This window comes from Pezoporus flaviventris, unplaced genomic scaffold, assembly GCF_033815535.1.
Source record: "Pezoporus flaviventris isolate CSIRO_AGI_PZ_B2104156 unplaced genomic scaffold, CSIRO_AGI_Pfla_v1 ptg000726l, whole genome shotgun sequence".
NCBI lineage: Eukaryota > Metazoa > Chordata > Aves > Psittaciformes > Psittacidae > Pezoporus > Pezoporus flaviventris.
This window is the reverse complement of record NW_026893271.1, coordinates 36,842-56,837: the sequence shown is the minus strand read 5'-3', so window position 1 is coordinate 56,837 and position 19,996 is coordinate 36,842. Positions and strand designations below refer to the sequence as shown.

General features: G+C 54.1%; 1 protein-coding gene across 1 annotated transcript; it reads right to left on the bottom strand.

Annotated features, from left to right (window-relative positions):
- Positions 1-328: 328 nt before the first annotated feature.
- PPP4C (protein phosphatase 4 catalytic subunit) lies at positions 329-15,801 on the bottom strand. The gene is given in 9 exon segments (XM_061444200.1): positions 329-484; positions 2,716-2,872; positions 2,875-2,904; positions 4,181-4,307; positions 5,760-5,933; positions 9,887-9,988; positions 11,599-11,649; positions 13,988-14,039; positions 15,702-15,801. Coding segments are annotated over 9 exon segments (921 nt in total). The 5' UTR covers positions 15,800-15,801; the 3' UTR covers positions 329-354.
- Positions 15,802-19,996: the final 4,195 nt, after the last annotated feature.

The following is a 19,996-nucleotide window of genomic DNA, read 5'->3' as shown; positions in this document are numbered from 1 at the left end:
CATTGACCACGGTTGACCCCAGTTAACCTCAGGTGACACCACTGACCCCCATTGACCCCCATTGACTCCCATTGACCCCCATTGACCTCCATTGACCCCATTGACCATGGTTGACCCCAGTTAACCTCAGGTGACACCACTGACCCCCATTGACTCCCATTGACCCCGGTTGACTCCCATTGACCCCGGTTGACTCCCATTGACCTCCATTGACCCCTTTTAACCTCAGGTGACTCCATTGACCACCATTGACCCCCAGTGACCCCCATTGACCCCCCGTTGACCCCCATTGACCCCCGGTTGACCCCGGTTGACCCCAGGATGACCCCGGTTGACCCCAGGATGACCCCGGCGTCACAGGAAGTAGTCGGCCACGGGCTTCTTGGCGGGGATGCCGCGCGTCTCCTGCGGCGCCGCCTCGAAGATGATGAACTCCTTCTGCAGGTGCTCGTCCAGCTCCAAGATGGCCGCCACGTTCCCGCACCTGCCAATCACAGGGACCCACTGAGACCCATGGGGCCCCCATAGGGACCCACAGAGACCCCATGGGGACCCATAGAGACCCCATAGGGACCCATAGAGACCCCATAGGGACCCACAGAGACCCCATAGGGACCCATAGAGACCCCATAGGGACCCATAGAGACCCCATAGGGACACATAGAGACCCCATAGGGACACATAGAGACCCCATGGGGACACATAGAGACCCCATGGGGACCCATAGAGACCCCATAGGGACCCATAGAGACCCCAGAGAGACACATAGAGACTCCCAAGAGACACATAGGGACCCATAGAGACCTCATAGAAACCCATAGGGACCCATAGAGACCCACAGAAACCCCATAGAGACCCATAGAGACCCCACAGACACCCATACAGACTCTATAAAGACCCAAAGAAACCCCACAGAGACCCCATAGAGACCCATAGAGACCCCATAGAGACCCACAGAGACCCCACAGAGACCCATACAGACTCTATAAAGACCCATAGAAACTCCATAGAGACCCCATAGAGACCCATAGAGACCCCACAAAGACCCATTGAGATCCACAGAGACCTCATAGGGACCCAGAGAGACCCCAGAGAGACCCAGGGGGGCCCATAGAGACCCACAGAGACCCATAGGGACCCCATAGAGACCCATAGAGACCCCATAAAGAGCTATTGAGACCTACAGAGACCCCATAGAGACCCATACGGACCCATGGAGACCCCATGAAGAGCTATTGAGACCCATAGAGACCCCATAGAGACCCCCCACCCATTGAGATCCATAGACTCCATAAAGACCCGTAGAGCCCCACAGAGCCCTTAGCGTGTCCTTAGCATGCTGCTAATGCGTCCTTAGCATGTTAGTATGTCCTTAGCATGTCCTTAACATGTCCCTAACTATGGAACCAATGGATGTCTATGTGTGTTATCACCCTCTTAGCATGTCATTATCACCCCTTAGCATGTCCTTAGCGTGTCCTTAGCATGTCCACGCATCCTTAGCTACAGAATGCTTAGATGTCTATGTCATTATCCCCCTTAGCATGTCATTAACCCCTTTAGCGTGTCCTTAGGGTGTCCCTATCCCCCTTAGCATGTCCTTAGCATGTCACTATCCCCCTTAGCGTGTCCTTAGAATGTCCATGCGTCCTTAGCTATAGAATGCTTGGATATCTATGTCTTTCTCCCCCCTTAGCATGTCTCTATCCCCCCTTAGCATGTCCTTAGCCTGTCGCTATCCCCCTTAGCATGTCCTTAGCCTGTCACTATCCCCCTTATTGTGTCCTTAGCGTGTCCATACATCTTTAGCTATAGAATCCTTGGATCTCTATGTCTTTCTCCCCCCTTATCATGTCTCTACCCCCCCTTAGCATGTCTCTACCCCCCTTAGCATGTCCTTAGCCTGTCGCTATCCCCTTAGCGTGTCCTTAGCGTGTCCTTAGCATGTCCATCCATTTTAGCTATAGAATGCTTGGATATCTATGTCTTTCTCCCCCCTTATCATGTCTCTATCCCCCCTTAGCATGTCCTTAGTGTGTCCTTAGCATGTCCATCCATTTTTAGCTATAGAATCCTTGGATATCTATGTCATTCTCCCCTCTTATTGTGTCTCTATCCCCCCTTAGCATGTCGCTATCCCCCTTAGCATGTCCTTAGTGTGTCCTTAGCATGTCCATCCATTTTTAGCTATAGAATGCTTGGATATCTATGTCTTTATCCCCCCTTATCGTGTCTCTATCCCCCCTTAGCATGTCGCTATCCCCCTTAGCGCGTCCTTAGCGTGTCCTTAGCATGTCCTTAGCATGTCCATCCATTTTTAGCTATAGAATCCTTGGATATCTATGTCTTTATCCCCTCTTATCGTGTCTCTATCCCCCCTCAGCATGTCGCTATCCCCCTTAGCGTGTCCTTAGCGTGTCCTTAGCATGTCCATCCATTTTTAGCTATAGAATCCTTGGATATCTATATCTTTCTCCCCCCTTATCGTGTCTCTATCCCCCCTTAGCATGTCCTTAGCCTGTCGCTATCCCCCTTAGCGTGTCCTTAGCGTGTCCTTAGCATGTCCATCCATTTTTAGCTATAGAATCCTTGGATATCTATGTCTTTCTCCCCCCTTATCGTGTCTCTATCCCCCCTTAGCATGTCGCTATCCCCCCTTAGCGCGTCCTTAGCGTGTCCTTGGCGTGTCCTTGGCGTGTCCTCGGCGCGCCGCACCTGTAGCAGTAGTTGGGGGCGGACCAGACGGTGAGCACGGTCTCGCTGAAGTGCCACTTGTAGCCCTCCATGACGAGCTGGTGAGCGCGGCCGATCATGGCGATGGCGTTGGCGGCGTTGAACTGCGCCACCACGTCGCTGCCAAAGAGGTACCCGGCCCCCGAGGGGACACCCCCCAACCGGTGGTGTCTGCAATGGGGCGGGGGGTTAGGGGGTGATGGGGGTGATGGGGGGGTATAGGGGGTATGGGGGAGAATGGGGGCAATGGGGGTATGGGGGTATGGGGGTGATGAGGGGTATGGGGGTGATGGGGGTATAGGGGGTAAGGGGGGTATGGGGGGTATAGGGGGTATAGGGGGTATGGGGGTGATGGGGGTATGGGGGTGATGGGGGTATGGGGGTGATGGGGAGTATAGGGGGTAAGGGGGGTATGGGGGGTATAGGGGTGATGGGGGTATGGGGGTGATGGGGGGTATGGGGGTATAGGGGATAAGGGGGGGTACAGGGGTTATGGGGGTATAGGGGTATGGGGGGTATGGGGGGTATAGGGGTATGGGGGGTATAGGGGGTATAGGGGTTATGGGGGTATAGGGGTATGGGGGGTATAGGGGGTATGGGGGGTGTGGGGTGATGGGGGGTATGGGGGATATGGGGGGATGGAGTGAAGATGGGGTTATGGGGTATGAGCGATGGGGTTATGGACTATGTGGTTAATGGGCTATGGGGTTAATGGGGCTATGGGGTTAATGGGGCTATGGGGCTATGGGGTTAATGGGGCTGTAGGGTTAATGGGCTACGGGGCTATGGGGTTAATGGGGCTGTGGGGTTAATGGGCTATGGGGCATGAGGCTATGGGGCTATGAGCTATGGGGCTATGGGGTTATGAGCTATGGGTCTATGGGTTAATGGGCTATTAACACGCCCCAACACACTCTAACACATCCCAACATGCCCCAACACGCCCTAACATGCACCAACACACTCTAACATGCTCCAACACGCTCTAACGCGCATTAACACGCTCTAACATGCTCTAACACGCCCTAACACATGCCAACATGCCCCAACACGCTCTAACACATCCCAACATACTTTAACACACCCTAACACGCTCCAACACGCTCTAACACATGCTAACACGCCCCAACATTCCCAACACGCTCTAACACGCCCCAACATACTCTAACACGCCTCAACACGCTCTAACACATGCCAACATGCCCCAACACGCTCTAACACATCCCAACATAATTCAACACACCCTAACACGCTCCAACACGCTCTAACATGCCCCAACATGCTCTAAGACACCCCAACACGCTCTAAGACACCCCAACACTCTCCAACATGCTCTAACACACCCCAACATGCTCTAAGACAACCCAACACACTCCAACACGCTCCAAAACGCCCCAACACGCTCTAACACGCCCCAACACGCCCCAACACGCGTGTGGGGCCTCACCCTCGGGGTCGGACCACAGGAGGTCGCACATGGGGCCGTCGTGGGGCACCTCCTGCTTGCGGTCAATGGTGCGGATCTGGTCCAGGGTCTGGATGGAGGGCGAGAGCCCCCCGTGGACACAGAAGATCTGGGGGGGGGACACGGAACATACGTGTGCTTAGCGTGGGCTTAGCGTGTGCTTAGCATGTTCGTGCGCTCAGCGTGTTCTTAGCACGTTTGAGCGCTTAGCGCATTCTTAGCATGCTTGTGCGCTTAGCATGTTTGCGCCCTTAGCATGTTCTTAGCGAGTTCACCGCATGTTTCTTAGTGTGTTCTTAGCATGTTTGTGCCCTTAGCGTGGTCTTAGTGTGTTCTTAGCACGTTTGTGCGCTTGGCGTGTTCTATGCATGTTTGTGCCCTTAGCGTGTCCTTAGCACGTTTGTGCGCTTAGCGTGTTCTTAGCATGCTTGTGCGCTTAGCTTGCAATTAGCATGTTTGTGTGCTTAGCGCATATAGCATGCTTGTGTGTTTAGCATGTTCTTAGCATTTTTGTGGTCTTAGCGTGTGCTTGCATGTTCTTAGCATGTTTGTGCGCTTAGCAGGTGCTTGCATGTTTGTGCGCTTAGCATGTGTTTAGCAGGTTCTTAGCATGTATGTGCGCTTAGCATGTTCTTAGCACGTTTGAGTGCTTAGTGCATGCTTAGCATGTTCTTAGCATGTTTGTGTGCTTAGCATGTTCCTAGAATGCTTGTGCGCTTAGTGTGTGCTTAGCATGTTCTTCGCATGTTTGTGCGCTTAGCATGTTCTTAGCATGTTTGTGCGCTTAGCATGTGCTTAGCATGTTCTTAGCACGTTTGTGCGCTTAGCATGTGCTTAGCATGTTCTTAGCACATTTGTGCGCTTAGCGTGCTCTTAGCACGTTTCTGCACTTAGCGTGCGCTTAGCACGTTTGTGCGCTTAGCGTGTGCTTAGCACGTTTGCGCGCTTAGCATGTTCTTAGCATGTTCTTAGCACGTTTCTGCGCTTAGCATGTGCTTAGCATGTTTGTGCCCTTAGCGTGCTCTTAACGTGCTCTTGGCATGTTCATAGCACATTTGTGCCCTTAGCATGCTCTTAACGTGCTCTTAGCATGTTTGTGCCCTTAGCATGCTCTTAGCGTGTTCTTGACATGTTCTTAGCATGTTTGTGCCCTTAGCATGCTCTTAGCGTGTTCTTGGCATGTTCACAGCACATTTGTGCCCTTAGCATCCTCTTAACGTTCTCTTGGCGTGTTCTTAGCATGTTTGTGCCCTTAGCATGCTCTTAGCGTGTTCTTGACATGTTCTTAGCACGTTTGTGCCCTTAGCATGCTCTTAGCGTGTTCTTGGCATGTTCTTAGCATGTTTGTGCCCTTAGCGTGCTCTTAGCGTGTTCATAGCACGTTTGTGCCCTTAGCATGCTCTTAACGTGCTCTTAGCATGTTTGTGCCCTTAGCATGCTCTTAGCGTGTTCTTGACATGTTCTTAGCACGTTTGTGCCCTTAGCATGCTCTTAGCGTGCTCTTAGCGTGTTCTTAGCACGTCTGTGCCCCCAGCGTGCCGTGACCGCGCCGTTAGCCCACCTTGCCGTCGATGATGGCCGAGAGGCTGAGGTAGTCGAAGATCTCGGTGCAGTAGCGCCACACGGTGACGGAGCCGTACTTGCGCAGGCACTCGTCGTAGAAGCCGTAGACCTGCGTGATCTGACGGCTCTCGTGGTTGCCCCGGATCAGCGTGATCCGGTCCGGGTAGCGCACCTGGGGGGCGGAGGGGGGGGTCAGTGGGTCCCCACAGACCCACATGGAGCCTCCTACAATGGGTTCCTATGGGGCCTACAAAGGGGGTGTCAATGGGTTCCTATGGACCCACATGGAGCCTCCTACAATGGGTTCCTATGGGGCCTACAAAGGGGGTGTCAATGGGTTCCTATGGACCCACATGGGGCCTACAAAGGGGTGTCAATGGGTTCCTATGGACCCATATGGGGCCTACAAGGGGGTGTCAATGGGTTCCTATGGACCCACATGGAGCCTCCTACAATGGGTTCCTATGGACCCACATGGAGCCTCCTACAATGGGTTCCTATGGACCCACATGGAGCCTCCTACAATGGGTTCCTATGGACCCACATGGGGCCTCCAAGGGGGTGTCAATGGGTCCCCACAGACCCACATGGGGCCTACAAGGGGATGTCAAGGGGTTCCTATGGACCCACATGGAGCCTCCTACAATGGGTTCCTATGGGGCCTACAAGGGGGTGTCAATGGGTTCCTATGGACCCACATGGAGCCTCCTACAATGGGTTTCTATGGGGCCTACAAAGGGGGTGTCAATGGGTTCCTATGGACCCACATGGGGCCTACAAAGGGGGTGTCAATGGGTTCCTATGGACCCACATGGAGCCTCCTACAATGGGTTCCTATGGGGCCTACAAGGGGGTGTCAATGGGTTCCTATGGACCCACATGGAGCCTCCTACAATGGGTTCCTATGGGGCCTACAAAGGGGGTGTCAATGGGTTCCTATGGACCCACATGGAGCCTCCTACAATGGGTTCCTATGGACCCACATGGGACCTACAAAGGGGGTGTCAATGGGTTCCTATGGACCCACATGGGGCCTACAAAGGGGGTGTCAATGGGTTCCTATGGACCCACATGGGGCCTACAAAGGGGGTGTCAATGGGTTCCTATGGACCCACATGGGGCCTACAAGGGGGTGTCAATGGGTTCCTATGGACCCACATGGGGCCTACAAAGGGGGTGTCAATGGGTTCCTATGGACCCACAGGGGGCCTACAAAGGGGGTGTCAATGGGTCCCCACGGACCCACATGGAGCCTCCTACAATGGGTTCCTATGGGGCCTACAAAGGGGGCACCAATGGGTTCCTATGGACCCATATGGGGCCTACAAGGGGGTGTCAATGGGTTCCTATGGACCCATATGGGGCCTACAAGGGGGTGTCAATGGGTTCCTATGGACCCACATGGAGCCTCCTACAATGGGTTCCTATGGGGCCTACAAAGGGGGTGTCAATGGGTCCCCACGGACCCACATGGAGCCTCCTACAATGGGTTCCTATGGGGCCTACAAGGGGGTGTCAATGGGTTCCTATGGACCCACATGGGGCCTACAAGGGGGTGCCAATGGGTTCCTATGGACCCATATGGGGCCTACAAGGGGGTGCCAATGGGTTCCTATGGACCCACATGGAGCCTCCTACAATGGGTTCCTATGGACCCACATGGGGCCTACAAGGGGGTGCCAATGGGTTCCTATGGACCCACATGGAGCCTCCTACAATGGGTTTCTATGGGGCCTACAAGGGGGTGCCAATGGGTTCCTATGGACCCACATGGAGCCTCCTACAATGGGTTCCTATGGACCCACATGGAGCCTCCTACAATGGGTTCCTATGGGGCCTACAAAGGGGGTGTCAATGGGTTCCTATGGACCCACATGGAGCCTCCTACAATGGGTTCCTATGGACCCACATGGGACCTACAAAGGGGGTGTCAATGGGTTCCTATGGACCCACATGGGGCCTACAAAGGGGGTGTCAATGGGTTCCTATGGACCCACATGGGGCCTACAAAGGGGGTGTCAATGGGTTCCTATGGACCCACATGGGGCCTACAAGGGGGTGTCAATGGGTTCCTATGGACCCACATGGGGCCTACAAAGGGGGTGTCAATGGGTTCCTATGGACCCACAGGGGGCCTACAAAGGGGGTGTCAATGGGTCCCCACGGACCCACATGGAGCCTCCTACAATGGGTTCCTATGGGGCCTACAAAGGGGGCACCAATGGGTTCCTATGGACCCATATGGGGCCTACAAGGGGGTGTCAATGGGTTCCTATGGACCCATATGGGGCCTACAAGGGGGTGTCAATGGGTTCCTATGGACCCACATGGAGCCTCCTACAATGGGTTCCTATGGGGCCTACAAAGGGGGTGTCAATGGGTCCCCACGGACCCACATGGAGCCTCCTACAATGGGTTCCTATGGGGCCTACAAGGGGGTGTCAATGGGTTCCTATGGACCCACATGGGGCCTACAAGGGGGTGCCAATGGGTTCCTATGGACCCATATGGGGCCTACAAGGGGGTGCCAATGGGTTCCTATGGACCCACATGGAGCCTCCTACAATGGGTTCCTATGGACCCACATGGGGCCTACAAGGGGGTGCCAATGGGTTCCTATGGACCCACATGGAGCCTCCTACAATGGGTTTCTATGGGGCCTACAAGGGGGTGCCAATGGGTTCCTATGGACCCACATGGAGCCTCCTACAATGGGTTCCTATGGACCCACATGGAGCCTCCTACAATGGGTTCCTATGGGGCCTACAAGGGGGTGCCAATGGGTTCCTATGGACCCACATGGAGCCTCCTACAATGGGTTCCTATGGACCCACATGGAGCCTCCCAGGCAGTAGGGGGCACCAACACATGCCACACATTGGGCTCTGCCCCACACATGGGGGTCCTGCCCCACACATTGGGTCCTGCCCTATATATTGGGCTCCGATCCACACACTGAGGTCCACCCTACACATGGGGGTCCTGCTCCACACATTGGGTCCTGCCCCACACATTGGGATCCACCCCACACTCTGGGTCCTGCCCCACACACATGGGTCCTGCCCCACACATTGGGATCCACCCCACACATTGAGGTCCCGCCCCACACATTGGGACCCACCCCACACACTGGGTCCTGCCCCACACATTGAGGTCCTGCCCCACACACATGGGTCCTGCCCCACACATTGGGATCCACCCCACACATTGAGGTCCCGCCCCACACATTGGGATCCACCCCACACACTGGGTCCTGCCCCACACATTGAGGTCCTGCCCCATATATTGGGGTCTGCCCCACACACGTGGGTCCTGCCCCACACATGGGGGTCCTGCCCCACATATGCGGGTCCACCCCATACACTGAGGTCCTGCCCCACACACATGGGTCCTGCCCCACACATTGGGATCCACCCCACACATTGAGGTCCCGCCCCACACATTAGGATCCACCCCACACACTGGGTCCTGCCCCACACATTGAGGTCCTGCCCCATATATTGGGGTCTGCCCCACACACGTGGGTCCTGCCCCACACACGTGGGTCCTGCCCCACACATGGGGGTCCTGCCCCATATATGCGGGTCCACCCCACACATTGAGGTCCTGCCCCACACACATGGGTCCTGCCCCACACATTGGGATCCACCCCACACATTGGGATCCACCCCACACATTGAGGTCCCACCCCACACATTGGGACCCACCCCACACACTGGGTCCTGCCCCACACATTGAGGTCCTGCCCCATATATTGGGGTCTGCCCCACACACGTGGGTCCTGCCCCACACATTGGGATCCACCCCACACATTGAGGTCCTGCCCCACACACTGGGTCCTGCCCCACACACGTGGGTCCTGCCCCACACATGGGGGTCCTGCCCCACACATTGGGATCCACCCCACACTCTGGGTCCTGCCCCACACACATGGGTCCTGCCCCACACTCTGGGTCCTGCCCCACACATGGGGGTCCTGCCCCACATATGCGGGTCCACCCCACACATTGAGGTCCTGCCCCACACATTGAGGTCCTGCCCCATATATTGGGGTCTGCCCCACACACGTGGGTCCTGCCCCACACATGGGGGTCTGCCCCACACATGGGGGTCCCCCCGCCCCACCTTGAGCGCCAGCAGCAGCAGGAAGGTCTCGACGCTGTAGAAGCCCCGGTCCACGAAGTCCCCCATGAACAAGTAATTGGTCTCGGGGACGTCCCCCCCGACCTGTGGGGCACAAAGGGGGCACTTATGGGGCACAAAGGGAGCACTTATGGGGCAGGAGAGGGGCACTTATGGGGTAGGAGAGTGGCACTTATGGGGCAGGAGGGGGGCACTTATTGGGAAGGAAGGGAGCACTCATTGGTCAGGACGAGGGCACTTATGGGGCAGGAGGGGGGGCACTTATGGGGCAGGAGGGGGGCACTTATTGGGCAGGAAGGGAGCACTCATGGGGCAGGAGGGGGGCACTTATGGGGCAGGAGGGGGGCACTTATGGGGCACGGGGGGCACTTATGGGGCAGAAGGGGGGCACTTAGCAGGCACAGGGGGGCACTTACGGGGCACAGGGGGGCACTTATGGGGCAGGAGGGTGGCACGTATGGGGCACGGGATGCACTTATGGGGCAGGAAGGGAGCACTCATTGGTCAAAACGGGGAGACTTATGGGGCAGGAGGAGGGCACTTATGGGGCAGGAGGGGGCACTTATGGGGCAGAAGGGGGCACTTAGCAGGTACAGGGGGGCACTTATGGGGCAGGAAGGGAGCACTCATTGGTCAGAACGGGGAGACTTATGGGGCAGGAGGAGGGCACTTATGGGGCAGGAGAGGGGCACTTATGGGGCAGGAAGGGAGCACTCATTGGTCAGGACGAGGGCACTTATGGGGCAGGAGGGGGGGCACTTATGGGGCAGGAGGGGGGCACTTATTGGGCAGGAAGGGAGCACTCATGGGGCAGGAGGGGGGCACTTATGGGGCAGGAGGGGGGCACTTATGGGGCACGGGGGGCACTTATGGGGCAGAAGGGGGGCACTTAGCAGGCACAGGGGGGCACTTACGGGGCACAGGGGGGCACTTATGGGGCAGGAGGGTGGCACGTATGGGGCACGGGATGCACTTATGGGGCAGGAAGGGAGCACTCATTGGTCAAAACGGGGAGACTTATGGGGCAGGACGAGGGCACTTATGGGGCAGGAGGGGGCACTTATGGGGCAGAAGGGGGCACTTAGCAGGTACAGGGGGGCACTTATGGGGCAGGAAGGGAGCACTCATTGGTCAGAACGGGGAGACTTATGGGGCAGGAGGAGGGCACTTATGGGGCAGGAGGGGGGCACTTAAGGGGCAGAAGGGGGCACTTATGGGGTAGGAGGGGGCACTTACGGGGCACAGGGGGGCACTTATGGGGTAGGAGGGGGGCACTTATGGGGCAGGACAGGGGCACTTATGGGGCAGGAGGGGGGCACTTATGGGGCAGGAGGGGGCACTTATGGGGCACAGGGGGGCACTCATGGGGCAGGTAGGGGCAATAAGGGGACATGAAGAAGCAGTTGGGGGGCACTTATTGGGCACTTACGGGGCAGGTGGAGGCACTTATGGGTCACAGGGGGGCACTTATGGGGCAACAAGGGGATATGAAGAAGCAGTTGGGGGGCACTTATGGGGCAGGCAGGGGGCACTTATGGGGCAGGTGGGGAGCAATAAAAAGACGTTAAAAAGTGGTTGGGGGGCAATAAGGGGGTCCAGGAGCACTTGAGGGGCACTTGGGGGTCTGGGGGGGGGCACTTGGGGGTCGGGGGGGGCACTTGTGGGTCGGGGGGGGCACTTGTGGGGCAGCTCACCCTGAAGAGCTCCTTGAGGTCATAGAACTGCCCATGGATGTCGCCACAGACCTGGGGGGGGCAATGGGGGTCACAGCCCCATAGCCCCCTATATCCACCCCATAGCCCCTTATATCCACCCCATAGCCCCCTATATCCACCCCATAGCGCCCTATATCCACCCCATAGCCCCTTATATCCACCCCTTAGCCCCCTATATCCACCCCATAGCGCCCTATATCCACCCCATAGCCCCCTATATCCACCCCATAGCGCCCTATATCCACCCCATAGCCCCCTATATCCACCCCATAGCCCCCTATATCCGCCCCATAACCCGCGATATCCGCCCCATAGCCCCCTATATCCGCCCCATAGCCCCTTATATCCGCCCCATAGCCCCCTATATCCGCCCCATAGCCCCTTATATCCGCCCCATAGCCCCCTATATCCGCCCCATAGCCCCCTATATCCGCCCCATAGCCCCCTATATCTGCCCCATAGCCCCCTATATCCACCCCATAGCCCCCTATATCCACCCCATAGCGCCCTATATCCGCCCCATAGACCCCTATATCCACCCCATAGCCCCCTATATCCGCCCCATAGCCCCCTATATCCGCCCCATAGCCCCCTATATCCGCCCCATAGCCCCCTATATCCGCCCCATAGCCCCCTATATCCACCCCACAGCCCCTTATATCCACCCCATAGCCCCCTATATCCACCCCATAGCCCCCTATATCCGCCCCATAGACCCCTATATCCACCCCATAGCCCCCTATATCCACCCCACAGCCCCCTATATCCACCCCATAGCCCCCTATATCCGCCCCATAGACCCCTATATCCGCCCCATAGCCCCCTATATCCGCCCCATAGCCCCCTATATCCACCCCATAGCCCCCTATATCAACCCCATAGCCCCCTATATCCGCCCCATAGACCCCTATATCCACCCCATAGCCCCCTATATCAACCCCATAGCCCCCTATATCCGCCCCATAGCCCCCTATATCCGCCCCATAGCCCCCTATAACCGCCCCATAGACCCCTATATCCACCCCATAGACCCTTATATCCACCCCATAGACCCCTATATCCACCCCATAGCGCCCTATATCCACCCCATAGCCCCTTATATCCACCCCATAGCCCCCTATATCCACCCCATAGCCCCCTATAACCGCCCCATAGACCCCTATATCCGCCCCATAGACCCCTATATCCACCCCATAGCCCCCTATATCTACCCAATAGCCCCTTATATCCACCCCATAGCCCCCTATATCCACCCCATAGCCCCCTATATCCACCCCACAGCCCCTTATATCCACCCCATAGACCCTTATATCCACCCTAGCCCCCTATATCTGCCCCATAGCCCCCTATATCTACCCCACAGCCCCCTATATCTACCCCATAGCCCCCTATATCTACCCCACAGCCCCTTATATCCACCCCATAGACCCTTATATCCGCCCCATAGCCCCCTATATCCACCCCACAGCCCCCTATATCCACCCCATAGCCCCCTATATCCGCCCCATAGACCCCTATATCCGCCCCATAGCCCCCTATATCCGCCCCATAGCCCCCTATATCCACCCCATAGCCCCCTATATCCGCCCCATAGCCCCCTATATCCGCCCCATAGGCCCCTATATCCGCCCCATAGCCCCCTATATCCGCCCCATAGCCCCCTATATCTGCCCCATAGCCCCCTATATCCGCCCCATAGCCCCCTATATCCGCCCCATAGCCCCCTATATCCGCCCCATAGCCCCCTATATCCACCCCATAGCCCCCTATATCCGCCCCATAGCCCCCTATATCTGCCCCATAGCCCCCTATATCCGCCCCATAGCCCCCTATATCCACCCCATAGCCCCCTATATCCACCCCATAGCCCCCTATATCCGCCCCATAGCCCCCTATATCTGCCCCATAGCCCCCTATATCCACCCCATAGCCCCCTATATCCACCCCATAGCCCCCTATATCCGCCCCATAGCCCCCTATATCTGCCCCATAGCCCCCTATATCCACCCCATAGCCCCCTATATCTGCCCCATAGCCCCCTATATCCGCCCCATAGCCCCCTATATCTGCCCCATAGCCCCCTATATCCACCCCATAGCCCCCTATATCCACCCCATAGCCCCCTATATCCACCCCATAGCCCCCTATATCCGCCCCATAGCCCCCTATATCCGCCCCATAGCCCCCTATATCCACCCCATAGCCCCCTATATCCACCCCATAGCCCCCTATATCCGCCCCATAGCCCCCTATATCCGCCCCATAGCCCCCTATATCCGCCCCATAGCCCCCTATATCCGCCCCATAGCCCCCTATATCCACCCCATAGCCCCCTATATCTGCCCCATAGCTGCCCCATAGCCCTCACCGTGACGGGGGAGTCCACCCTCTGCACGTTGCTCTCCTCGACCAGGATCTCCCTGCAGGCAATGGGGGGTGTTAATTACCCCATAGGGATGTTAATTACCCCATAGATATGTTAATTACCCCATAGGGGTGCTAATTGCCCCATAGGAGTGTTAATTACCCCATAGGGTGTTAATTGCCCCATAGATATGTTAATTACCCCATAGGGATGTTAATTGCCCCATAGGGGTATTAATTACCCCATAGGGAGCTAATTGCCCCATAGGGATGTTAATTACCCCATAGGGTGCTAATTGCCCCATAAGGTGCTAATTGCCCCATAGGGGTGTTAATTGCCCCATAGAATGTTAATTGCCCCATAAGGTGCTAATTACCCCATAGGGATGTTAATTGCCCCATAGGGGTGTTAATTGCCCCATAGGGTGTTAATTAACCCATAGGGTGCTAATTGCCCCATAGGGGTGTTAATTGCCCCATAGGGTGTTAATTACCCCATAGGGTGCTAATTGCCCCATAGGGTGCTAATTGCCCCATAGGGCTGTTAATTGCCCCATAGATATGTTAATTACCCTATAGGGGGTGTTAATTGAGGTGGTGTATGCTAATGAAGCCATGTATGCTAATGAGGAAGTGTATGCTAATGAGGGAATGCTGATGACGGGATGCTAATGATGCGGTGTGTGCTAAAGAGGCAGTGTATGCTAACGATATGATGCATGCTAATGAGGTAGTGCATGCTAATGAGGCTAAGCATGCTACTGATGTGGTGTATGATAATGCAGTGGGGTATGCTAATGAGGGGGCAGATGCTAATGAGGTTGATATGCAAATGATGTGTACGCTGATGACGTTACGCTAAGGAAGCTGTGTATGCTAATTAGGCTATGCTAATTAGTCAACATATACAAATGAGGCAGTGTATGCTAATGAGGAGGTACATTCTAATGAGGCTACGCTGATGATGCGGTGTATGCTAATGAGCTGGCTACGCTAATGACATCTATACGCTAATGGGGCAGTCTATGCTATTGAGGGCATGCAAATGATATTCTAATGAGGCTGCGTATGCTAATGAGGTCGTGTATGCTAATGAGACAGTGCACGCTAATGAAGCTGTGTCCGCCAATGAGGCTGATATGCTAACGAGGTAGGGCACGCAAATGAGGTGGCGTACGCTACGTTATGCTAATGAAGAAGTGTATGCTAATGAGGCTATGCTAATTAGGCAACATATACTAATTAGGCAGTGTATGCTAACAAGGAGGTGCATTGCAATAAGTCTACGCTGATGACGTAGTGTACGCTAATGACATTCATATGCTAATGAGACAGCGTATGCTAATGAGAGTATGCAGATGAGATTATTCAAACGAGGCTGGATATGCTAATGATGCAGTGTATGCTAATGAGTGCACACTAATGAAGCTGTGTCCAGTAATGAGGCTGATATGCTAACGAGGTAGGGCACGCAAATGAGGTGGCGTACGCTACGTTATGCTAATGAGGCGGTGTATGCTAATGAGGCTATGCTAATTAGGCAACATATAATGAGGCAGTGTACGCTGATGCAAATGAGGGGGCGCACGCTAACGCTAAAGAAGCGAACGAGGGTATGCCTGCAAGGTTTCTATGCCAATTAAAAGGGTTGTATGCAAATGAGGGTGGGTGTATGCAAATGAGGGTGTGTGTATGCAAATGAGGGGTATGCAAATGACCTGGCCTTGGCGCACAGGGCCTTGACCTCGCTCTCCTTGATGAGCTCGCAGCGCCGCAGCTGCTCGATCTGACGGTCCAGGTCGCTGAGCTCCCCCATGCCTGCGGGGTAATTTGCATATGTTAATGAGGGGTTAATTTGAATACATGCTAATGAGCACCCCCGGGGGGGGGGGGGGCGCGTCATTTGCATACGGTAATTAATGCGTGTGCATCATTGACGGACAGACATTAGCTAACGCTCATTGAGGCCGGCTAATGAATGCTTATTAATAAAGTCATTAACACAGGCTAATGAATGCTCATTAATAAAGTCATTAACATAGACTAATTAACGATCATAAATAAAGTCATTAACGCAGGCTAATTAATAAAGTCATTAATAAAGTCATTAACATAGGCGAATTAATAAAGTCATTAACACAGGCTAATTAACGCTCATTAAAAACATTAACACAGGCTAATTAACGCTCATTAATAAAACCATTAACACAGGCTAATTAATGTTCATTAATAAAGTCATTAACACAGGCTAATTATCGTTCATTAATAAAGTCATTAACACAGGCTAATGCTCATTAATAAAGTCATTAACACAGGCTAATTAATGCTCATTAATGAAGACATTAACACAGGCAAATTAACGCTCATTAAAGACATTAACGCTCATTAAGACGCTAATTAACGTTCATTAATAAAGACAGTAACGCTTACTAATTAATAGTCATTAACAAACTCATTGCTCATTAAGACACAAATTAACGCTCATTAATAGTCAATAATACTCATTAAAGCACGCTAATTAACGCTCATTAATGAACTCATTAATGCTGATTAACACACATGAATAAACTCATTAACGCTCATTAACATTAACCCACACTAAATAAAGCTCATTAATAAACTCAATGCTAATTAACGCACTTTAATAGTCATTAACGCTCATTGACACACGCTAATTAACTCTCAGTAATAGTCATTAACGCTCATTGACACACACTAACGCTCATTAATAAAGTCATTAACGCGCATTAAGACTCATTAACACACGCTAATTAACGCTCATTAATAAAGTCATTAATACTCATTAACACAAGCTAATTAAAGCTCATTAATAGTCATTAACACTAACACGCTAATAAACACTTACGAATAGTTATTAACGCTCATTAACACACGCTACTTATTGCTCATTAATAGTCATTAATGCTCATCAACACGCTAATTAACGCTCATTAATAAAGTCATTAACGCTCATTAACACATGCTAATGAACACTAATTAATGCGTATTAACCCATTAACACACGCTAATTAATAAACTCATTAACGCTCATTAAGATTCATTACTACATGCTAATTAACTCTCATTAAAACACACTAACTAAAATTAATTAACATAAACACACGCCAATTACTTAATGCTCATTAACATCATTAATTAAAACTCATTAACACACGCTAATTAACGCTCATTAATGAAGATTCATTAACAGTGGCTACTTAACGCCCATTAACATTCACAGAGGCTAATTAAGGCTCATTAATGCTAATTAACATAATTAATTACCACTCATTAATCAACACTCATTACCACATGAATTAACACTCATTAATTACCACTCATCAACACCCATTAACAAGCTTAATAACACTCATTAATATTCATTAACAAGCTTAATAAACTCATTAACACTCATTAGCATGCTAATTAACAGTAATTAATTAACACTCATTAACACGCACTAATTAACGCTCATTAATTGAGCCCTTCAATTGGCCCTTATTAACAGTCGTGAATGAACTCATTAATAAACTCATAAACCCCCATAGTCGCCCCATAGAACCCCCATAGCACCCCACAGCACCCCCATAGACCCCCATAGCCCCCCATAGACCCCCATAGCCACCCCATAGAACCCCCATAGCACCCCACAGCACCCCCATAGACCCCCATAGCCACCCCATAGACCCCCATAGCCACCCCATAGACCCCCATAGCCACCCCATAGAACCTCCATAGCACCCCACAGCACCCCTATAGCGCCCCATAGCCCCCCATAGACCCTCCATATCACCCCATAGCCCCCCATAGACCCTCCATATCACCCCATAGCCCCCCATAGACCCTCCATATCACCCCATAGCGCCCCATAGACCCCCATATCCCCTCGTAGACCCCCCATATCCAACCATATCCCCCCATAGAGCCCCACAGACCCCCCACAGACCCCCACAGCCACCCCATAGAACGCCCATAGCCCCATAGACCAACACAGACACCCATAGACCCCCATAGTCCCATAGACCCCCATAGCACCCCATAGAACCCCCATAGCCTCCCATAGCACCCCATAGACCCACACAGACCCCACACAGACCCCCACATCCCCCCATAGAACCCCATAGACCCCCCATAGAACCCCCATAGCCCCACAGACCCCCATAGCCCCCCACAGACACCCGTAGCACCCCATAGCCCCCCCACATCCCCCCCATAGACACCCATAGCCACCCCATAGACCCCCATAGACACCCATAGCCACCCCATAGACCCCCATAGCCACTCCACAGAACCCCCATAGCCCCATAGACTCCCAAAGCCACCCCATATCCCCCCATAGACCCCCATAGCCACCCCATAGACCCCCCAAACCCCATATCCCCCCATACCCCCCCTTAGACCCCCACAGACACCCATAGACCCCCATAGCACCCCATAGACCTCCCTAGAACCCCCTAGACCCCACACAGACCCCCATATCCCCCCCATATCCCCCCATAGACCCCCCACAGAACCCCCACAGACACCCCATAGACCCCCCATAGCCTCATAGACACCCCATAGAACCCCCATAGACCCCCATATCTCTCCATAGACCCCTCATAGCCCCATAGACACCCCATAGACCCCCATAGACCCCCATATCTCCCCATAGACCCCCCCATAGAACCCCCATAAATCCCTATAGCACCATAGACCCCATAGACCCCCCATATCTCCCCATAGACCACCACAGTCACCCCATAGACCCCCCATAGACACCCCATAGACCCCCCATATCTCCCCATAGACCCCACAGACCCCCCATATCTCCCCATAGACCACCATAGTCACCCCATAGACCCCCCATAGCCCCATAGACACCCCATATACCCCCATATCCCCCCATAGACCCCCCCATAGCCACCCCATAGCCCCATAGACACCCCATAGACCCCCCATAGACCCCCACAGACCCCCCATAGCCCCATAGACACCCCATAGGCCCCCATAGACCCCCATATCTCCCCATAGACCACCATAGTCACCCCATAGACCCCCCATAGCCCCACAGACACCCCATAGAACCCCGACACCCCATAGACCCCCCATATCTCCCCATAGACCCCCCATATCTCCCCATAGACCACCATAGTCACCCGAAAGACCCCCCATAGCCCCACAGACACCCCATAGACACCCCATAGACCCCCATATCCCCCCACAGACCCCCCCATAGCCCCACAGACACCCCATAGAACCCCGACACCCCATAGACCCCCCATATCTCCCCATAGACCCCCCATATCTCCCCATAGACCACCATAGTCACCCGAAAGACCCCCCATAGCCCCACAGACACCCCATAGACACCCCATAGACCCCCATATCCCCCCACAGACCCCCCCATAGCCCCACAGACACCCCATAGAACCCCGACACCCCATAGACCCCCCATATCTCCCCATAGACCCCCCATATCTCCCCATAGACCACCATAGTCACCCGAAAGACCCCCCATAGCCCCACAGACACCCCATAGACACCCCATAGACCCCCATATCCCCCCACAGACCCCCCCATAGCCCCACAGACACCCCATAGAACCCCGACACCCCATAGACCCCCCATATCTCCCCATGGACCCCCCATATCTCCCCATAGACCACCATAGTCACCCCATAGACGCCCCATAGCCCCACAGACACCCCATAGACACCCCATAGACCCCCATATCCCCCATAGACCCCCCCATAGCCACCCCATAGCCCCATAGACACCCCATAGACCCCCCATAGCCCCATAGACACCCCATAGACACCCCATAGACCCCCATATCCCCCCATAGACCCCCCCATAGCCACCCCATAGCCCCATAGACACCCCATAGACCCCCCATAGCCCCATAGACACCCCATAGACACCCCATAGACCCCCATATCCCCCCATAGACCCCCCCATAGCCACCCCATAGCCCCATAGACACCCCATAGACCCCCCATAGCCCCATAGACACCCCATAGAACCCCCATAG